At 34.7% G+C, this 8,691-nt stretch overlaps 1 protein-coding gene and 1 long non-coding RNA gene across 2 annotated transcripts; one reads left to right on the top strand and one right to left on the bottom strand.

Annotated features, from left to right (window-relative positions):
• The first annotated feature begins 358 nt into the window (after positions 1 to 358).
• On the top strand, positions 359 to 1,743 carry LOC117345401. The gene is made up of 2 exons (XR_004536427.1): positions 359 to 537; positions 1,344 to 1,743. It is a non-coding gene; the product is annotated as an uncharacterized LOC117345401 (long non-coding RNA).
• An 875-nt stretch (positions 1,744 to 2,618) lies between these two features.
• LOC117345400 lies at positions 2,619 to 4,604 on the bottom strand. Its single transcript, XM_033908474.1, has 2 exons — positions 4,356 to 4,604; positions 2,619 to 2,898 (listed from the first exon to the last, which is right to left on the bottom strand). Exons 1-2 carry the CDS (start codon positions 4,576 to 4,578, stop codon positions 2,807 to 2,809), a joined length of 315 nt encoding a protein of 104 aa, XP_033764365.1. The 5' UTR covers positions 4,579 to 4,604; the 3' UTR covers positions 2,619 to 2,806.
• Between the last annotated feature and the right edge of the window lie 4,087 nt (positions 4,605 to 8,691).

The following is an 8,691-nucleotide window of genomic DNA, read 5'->3' as shown; positions in this document are numbered from 1 at the left end:
CATCTACGTATTGATGAAGGAATGCTATTTACTTTAGTTTTTTTATACAATATTATATATAAGTATATGTAATACACATATTTAAAACAATAGTAAGAGTATAGCTCTCCCATAGTACAGGGCGGAGAAGCATACCAAACATCACAACCTGTCAAAACTAACATGTTAGTCTGTCAGTAAAGCTGACCATATTTCTGTTACGTTCGACAGGATTCGGTTGTCCAATCAATGCAGGATTGTCTGTATGTCAATCAACGTACTGTATATGAGGTGTGGGTACAGACAGACACTGTTGAACTATTCCTCAGGGGACAGCCATTGTCTTTCTCCTCCAAGACGGTATATAAGGCACTCAGAACACTACATCGGCACCAGTTCTCAATCACACAGCTTTGCAAGCACACAGCATTCTCCCAGACAACATGAAGACCTGTTTCATCGTCCTTGTTTTGGCTTTGGCCATGATCAGCTGTGCATCGGCTCAGGTCGGTGGAATGCAGGGTTTAATGATGATGTCCATGTTCGATTCACCTGAAAGTAAGTATTGCTCTATATTTCTAATAATACCTTTGCTGTTATTTCTTGCTCTAGTTGGTATGATATTGACTTTGAAGAGCTGTATATATTTTCACTATTCCGTTATAATTGCCCAGATAACGATATGATTTCTTGTTCAGACGTATTGCTATTTATTAACGTTAATTTGGGAAATAATCCCTATTCGATAAATGGCTAACGTATTCTAGCTGCATGTATTCGGTCTGATACTCCTTTAAGTGTATATATCAGTTATCCATATTTCTTATATTTATACGCAGCATGGCTTATTACAGTGTTAATTTCAATATCGATTTCAACTATACATTCTTTATTTTTATTTCCATTTTGTTCAATATCAATATTGTAAATCATATCACAGTTATGTCGAATCTTAGTGTAACACAAAACATGCTAGCTAGCACAGTTTTATTCAAACTCATTCATTAGATAAACAAGTTTGTTTTGTTTTTTTCTATTTTTTTGTTTGTTTGTTTTTTTGTTTGTGGTTTACAGACATTCGTTGCCATATTTTTCGGAAATTATAGAGGCACTGTTCTTTTCTACATTAATTCTTATTTCCAAGATTGTTTTAGTCCTAACTAGAAAAGTATAGAACTACTTAAAAACAGCAAGCTTTACAGAACACAAACTCGTTTGAATATCATTTCACTTCATTATCTAATTTCAATACCTCTTTCAGTATCATTGTCTTAATTTGCTTTCTTAGCCTTTAAATGTCTTATATCTTATATCATTCTCTATTTTTACCGTTGCTTTAATTGTACCTTTTTTCTCCTTTCCAGTAAGGACTTTGATGATGTGCCAGATGTGTATGAGGTCAAGCGGAAACATAATGACCTGCAGCATGATGGGAATGTGTGGAAACTAGTCACGTGACACAGTTACCAGGACATTTTGTCTTCCTTGTCATTAACACTAGAAATCAGAATCCTGCATCCGTCACAATCTATAGAACCATAACGAGGTTTTTAGAAGTACTACTAGCAAAGAACATTTTTCCAATTCAACCAAGGATGTGCCTAAAGCTATCTAATCCCAATGACGCTATCCAAACTGTGATGAAGAGTTCGTCATTTCCGGTACGAGCAGATTAGCAGAGCACAATGGCGGGCGTCATTTGGATTAGAATGAGAAATCACCACATACTGTCATTGTTATTTATTAAACATCTCACATTTTAAATATTTGTCTTTGTTATATATAACATTTGTTGTATTTGTATTTAGAGTGAGAGCTGGCGAGCTTTAATGGTACTGTGTGTGCATATTCAAAATTCTAAAACCAATGTGTGTTGGGTAAGAAAGTAAAAAGTGAATTCATCACATAACTAGCCTTTTCTAACATGCTATAAGATCACATCAATAATATCGTTTGACACGTGTGATAACACATTTGTGACGTCATCACCTATTCAGCTATTTCTATCAGGATACCATTGGCGGTTATCGAGCCGAAGGCGAAATTTGACGACAAACGTGTATGCAAGACAATTTTACCTTTACAGCATTTGAACCTTTCTTATACAGAAATAATTTTGAGAGATTTTGAGAGTTATATGATGACACTGATGACAATGTCGTATGGAATTTATTTAAACTCGTTCAATAATTTTATAGGACACGAACCTTTATACAAACTTGTTTAATACACTCCATATGATATAGATTCTCATTTTACGATTCTCTTTTTCAACTCTTTGCATTTCATCCTTATCTCCCATAGCTGTAATCGTTTCCAAGAACAGTTTTGCCAAGGGTAACAGCATTAGCCTATGCTACACTTGTTTGAATTCAAGGTCACATATTTTAAAGTTGGGATGCATTACCAAACGTATTCAAATTCATAATTAATTTCATAATTTATATTCTGTTCTGTTCCTTATTACTGCGAGATATATTCAAAATATTTAAGAAAAACTGCCGATTTGAGATCTGTTCGTTAGTTTGCATGGATCAAGCAATTCTATTTTCTTAGATAACAATGTTTGAAGTGAAAGGATGAATGTAAAAACTTCATGCATGCTTATGATAACAAATTAATTGGCGAGAACAATTACATAATAAAAACAAATAATTTTATTTAATACTATATAAATCATCTTGTAATCCAACACACACATATCACTTAGAATTGTCAGCGTTCCGTTGGCAAGAAATAGCAAAAACATAGTTTGATAATAGGAATTAATGATCTCGTATATGGAAATGAGGTTGCTTGTTAAATATAGTCTTTTCATAAACACTAATCAGTTGGCGAATGTACACATTTCCATCATCACACAGGCGTAGAAGGGTGAATATTCCAGGCAGCTTTTGCACATTATGTACGGCATCAGCACTGAAACGACAAAACAATAGGGTATAGTAGACTAAACAATAGGGTATAGTAGACTGACAGGTGAAAGGTCGTGACAATTGTTAGCTGTCAATCACTACAAATATCTTCTATACTACAGCGTAAACATATATTTTGTTACATTTCCACATGGGGACATGATTAAACAATTAGAACACATACATATTAGTTTTCATTTGTTTAAAAAAAATTCATAAGGGACGGCGTTCTGCTTGCTGCGTTCTGCCTGGTGTTAGATATATTTAAACAATATCTCCTAGTTACTGGGCATTGCTAGACTCGTATATGTTCCACTATGCGTTTATTTGTGTCGATTACTCAAACAATGCCAGTGACAATGGTAAGGAAGGAAGCGATAGACAGTAAGCAAAGACAGTAGGCAGTGTACAGAAATCAGTAAGCTGTATGTAAAAAGCAGACGACAGTACGCAATGAGCAGTAGCCAACAGAGAGTATGATTAAGAAGTAAGCAGGAAACATGCAGCAAGCAGTAATCCTGAAGGAAGCTGTAAAGAATGAAATGTGGCAAGTAGTGGGCAGCAGGAATTCAATATACTGCAAACCTACACATTTTAGCGGTAATCTTATTTAAGCGGTAATATTATTTTAGCGGTAATCTTATCTTTGAGATTTTCGCGCTGAAAGCATTCTGCTAAATTATGATTACGCTGATTGTAGTTTATCTACATTGGTATCTATAGCAATCATTGTTGTTTCGCTAATCCATCCTTCCGCTAATCTCGATTTTAATTTGGTTTTGCGCTAAAATTTGACAGCGTAAAATAAAGTGCATTCACAGTATAAAGCTGGCGGTATATAATGATAGTAAGCAGGGCGCTGTCGCTTATAAAAGTCGAAATAAACATGATTTTCTTATTATGATGCTATTCCAGATATGGTACTGCAATAACTACAATAAAGTGTCTTGACACTTGTTTCTGATTCCTTTTTGTATATTTTATATGTTGTACATATATTGTCAAATGCAAATTGACGAATAAAACAGAGTTTAAACAAACTACAATAAAATCGGTTGCAGTATCATCAATCTTGTATCAATTACATAACCTGTGTAGGTATACCTACCAATGATAAAAACACAAATAAGAAACAAAAGAAAACAATCCGTGTCGATTAGACTTGTTTTAACCAACATTTTGATATACATATATATTCTATCAGCAGTGTAAAATCTCACGACACCTAATTGTTTTGTGTTTAAGTTGTACTTCATAATGAATGTATTAATTTGTCTGTACCAGAAAGTAAATTGTTTGTAAATCTCTAATATAAAGATAATGAATCTATGTTTCTAACTAGAAAGCATCAGATACCACACAGAATCAAAATTTTATGTGCGTCTATCAACTAGATTATTTCTTAATGTCAACGGGTTAAACCTTAAATACTAGTGAAAATTAATAAGATAAAACACTTACTCTCTTGTTGTCTGAGAACACTCATCATGAGAAGTCTGTTCCCCATGCCACTAGAAGGATTAGCGGTCTTTGGTCCCCTCCCAGTACCCATTCCGGCCCCCATACTAGTGGATAATCTGGGGTCCAAAGTTGATCCAGCATTCGAACCCATACCACGTGGCCTTTGCGCCGTCACAATGCATACAACAACAGCGAACGTAACGAGAAGTCTTAGAGCATCCATGCTGCCTGGTATCTTCAGCTAAGAGACCGGGGATTGAATTATTTTATATATATATACCACCTCAAATACCGGAACCGAAGGGTGACAAAATGCATTAAGGCCTTCATGCATGGGCGACTTGGTCCAATGTTTAGTCGTGTTTAATATCTGACCGCGTATGACCAATGAATAGTACATTTATATTATAAATCACTGGCATTAACAAGAATGACACCATACGTCATCTTCAATTAATTCAGTTTACGGTTCGTGTAATGTTGACTGTCCCTTGTAAACAGAAACTTTTATTGGACCGTCTCATTGGGTTTTATTATTTTATTGCCAAATGTATTATAATAATCGTGATGTAAACAATGAATGAAATCTAAAAATACTTTTAATGAGAATCATACTGTATCTTTTCTCGTTTTGCATTGTTCGAAATTTCGCAGTTCTACCGCAACACTTTCGAATAAAAATGAAACGGACTATAACTTTAAGGTTTCTAATTGTATTTTTCGTGATATCAATTCACAAACATTTATTTCTATAAAAAAAAAAAAAAAACATTTCTTAACAGTATTCAAACATGGAAGCAGCATTTCTCCTCTTCTGTATCTTTATATTTTTGTTTATTTCATATTGTTCAAATTTTCGCGACTCTAACGAAATCCGAAAGAAAGATTTCGTATAAACTATGAAACGGACCATACGTTATGCTAAGGTTTCTCTTTTTCGTTTTTTTTTTCTCATTTTATTCTCTTTTCACATACTGACATGATGTATAGAAAAAACATATTTACGATATAATATATACAATTAAAGAAGTGTTTGTAGTTGATACACGGCATTGTTTCACAACAAAATATTTTCATTTTAATCAAGGAGGACAGATCATGTTATTAATTAATCCAATAAAAATACACATTTTCATTAGTTTTTTAACATTAGTTATAATCATTAGTTCGTTAAACTTAATAATATTTGGTCTTGACCAATAGTATTTGTCTATATATAATTCTGTGAACAGATTGTTTTTGTTTAACGTCCTATTAACAGCCAGGGTCATTTAAGGACGTGCCAGGTTTTAGAGGTGGAGGAAAGCCGGAGTACCCGGAGAAAAACCACCGGCCTACGGTCAGTACCTGGCAACTGCCCCACGTAGGTTTCGAACTCGCAACCCAGAGGTGGAGGGCTAGTGTTAAAGTGTCGGTACACCTTAACCACTCGGCCAACGCGGCCCCTCTGTGAGCAGATAACGCTGTACATTCAAGTAAATAATGAAATGCATCGCCAATTTGTTGACCATTACAAGGGGTTTTGGAGAAAGGTAGTGCTATCGAAAAAAACATGGAAATCAAAATCCCGCTGAAATAGAATGCAAAATAGAATGTTTTGCAGTATTCAAAGTAGAAGTAACATTTAACCGTATTTCGTGGGGTTTCTTTATTTTCGAAAATGGGTAAAACAAAATCTCGTGTAAATAGAAATCTTGATAGTGAACTAGAGGTATCTTCGGTCAGTGTTCAGAACTGATTCATGTCTATTACACTGACCTTACACAGGGTGATATATTCATGAAGAGCTTGAGCGACAGCCTAGGACAAGAACTGACCTCCACACCTGGCCAGAATGACCAGTTTATCACGTGCTGTCCAGGCTCGTGATGGAATAAATGTATAACCATAGGTCGACATTTGGCATTAGGTAACAGAGTCGAGTGAACGATTTCGTGTAGTCCCAAATAATGTTAAAATGCTGTGATATTAAGATGTTTATGGGTTGTAATTCACAATATTTTAACCGCTTTTAATGTGAATATCTCATATAATTAAATCTAAACTGCACCGTGCAGCTTCAAGAACCCGTGAATGATTCTAAATACTTTAACTTAGAAATAAATTTAGTCCAGATAATTATTGAAAATATTCAACTACCAATAGAATTAAGAGGATGGAAACACACTTTTCTTTCACCTAAGCGATACCCCGTTCTGACACGAAAAGGTATTAGGGTCACCTGTCTGACCGCGTGGGTTTCTTGTTTTCTCCCATGGTATCTGTTGATATCACTTGCTTCGCAATTGCTTTGAAATGAATAACTGTTTAAATCTTAAGAATTTCTATATATTTGAATTTAGCATCCAATTGTAAATATTTGTAGATTTCCAGAAAAATAGTATATTTTTATTAGGTGATTTAACAATAATGTTGATCTGTATTATGCCATACTAATTTATTCCATTTTTTTTATTCATTTCGTATTGAATTCCTATAGCATATGTTGTATTATGTTTTGGTCAACAAGCGGGCAAAGTCCGAAGATACTTATTAATATACTATTGTTTTTCCATATAGTAATAGCTATCGTCAGTGCTGTTAGAGGCCAAAAAGTTGAAATTCAGAATTCGTGAAAACAAACGTTTAACATACTGTGGTTTTGTCCTTGTAATAATTGTCGCTGTTGCAAGTGGCCATAAAATGGAAATCCTCAAAAGTCTTGAAGATACCGTGTACTGTACAAATAAACAAACCATCTCACAGTTGTTTAAGTCTTTCTAAAGCTGGTTAAAAATTGATCAGAGGCTAAATCATTCTGATTGATGACATCAGCATACTGAGAATGCTCTGTACGTCATCACAATAGAACATTTGCTACTATGTAAGCAATACGACTAGTAGTTTTGTACAAAGCACACATTATATCAGCAGTTTCAACATAAAATGAGAGTTAGAAACAGTAGTCAAGATAACTATACAGTCTTAGCTTTAAACATAACGTTAGCGCCTCAAACGGCCAAGTTTAGAGTGCATTGTTCTCTACGTTGTCAGGGATGGTGTTAAATGTCATGAATGTTTCGAAAGATAAATGAAGACAATTTATTAAGATGTCTTTGATAAAACAAGCTATGCGAATGGACGGAGTGGTGAATACATACTTAATGAATTGCGGACATGATCCTTGGTTACGGTTCAAACGTCGGCTCGTCAGTACACTACCTGGGGTCAGCAGAGTGCTTCTTAGTGCACATTAAGTAGGTGACCATATACACACTTTATGGACAGTGTATATACAGACCATAATGGCGTGAAATGTAAATTACATCATGATACCAATAACATAACATGGCCAATGTCAAATATAGTAATGAAGATGAACAAAATCGTTGGAACTAACATCAGGTAAAATGATCCGTAAGATGATGTTATAATCAAAGTACTGAAAGTACTGAAGACACAAACGAAAACAAATTATTTTAACTGCTTTTGTTTAGTGGGGACATGGTCAACTTTGTATGGAACATCACCAATACCTGATTAGGACTAGGACAAAATATTGGCAAGAAAAGAAATTCATATCTACTTTTGATTGCAAGTGCGTCTTGGCAGCTAATTGTCAGAATAGGTACTCAGGTAATCTTATTTGACATCTTCAATGGGTTAATGTATACGTAGTTGTAGATGTAATATGAAGGTCCTAGATTACCTGTAAAATTAATGAGGCCTTTCTTTTCAAACTTTTGAGGATCCCATGCCTATAAGCGTTTCACAAATTATCATTATCATTAGCCATTGAAAAGATATTTATTCATTTGATGTAGCGCCCCATCTAGCTACCAGCTTTTAGATAAGAGAGAGCTCAGGTTAAAAACTCTTGTGTGATTGTTTTAGGATTTTATCGTGTGTGAGCCCTGGTTTGAATGATGTAATGTCAAGGTTTTGAATGATATTTTGTGGCAGATTGTTCTATCCCTTCAGTACCTTCTGTAAAATAGCGATAACAAACTTCAATTGTCAAAATACAATATGGCTGCCTGTCGGCCATTTTGTTTTCCGATTAGTCTCAAAATTCAATATCCATACCTAGGCACCAAGGGGAACCTACATATAAAATTTGAGAAAGATCCCTTCAGCACTTTCTGAGAAATAGCAATAACAAACTTCAATTGTCCAAATCCAATATGGCTGCCTGTCGGCCATATTGTTTTCCGATTGGTCTCAAAATGCAATATGCATAACTAATGTCAGCACCAAGAGGAACCTACATATGAAATTTGAGAAAGATCAATTCAGTGCTTTCTGAGAAATAGCAATAACAAACTTCAATTGTCAAAACCTAAGATGGCTGCCTGTC

Source organism: Pecten maximus, chromosome 16, assembly GCF_902652985.1.
Source record: "Pecten maximus chromosome 16, xPecMax1.1, whole genome shotgun sequence".
Taxonomy (NCBI): domain Eukaryota; kingdom Metazoa; phylum Mollusca; class Bivalvia; order Pectinida; family Pectinidae; genus Pecten; species Pecten maximus.
This window is presented reverse-complemented; position numbering and strand designations above follow the sequence as displayed.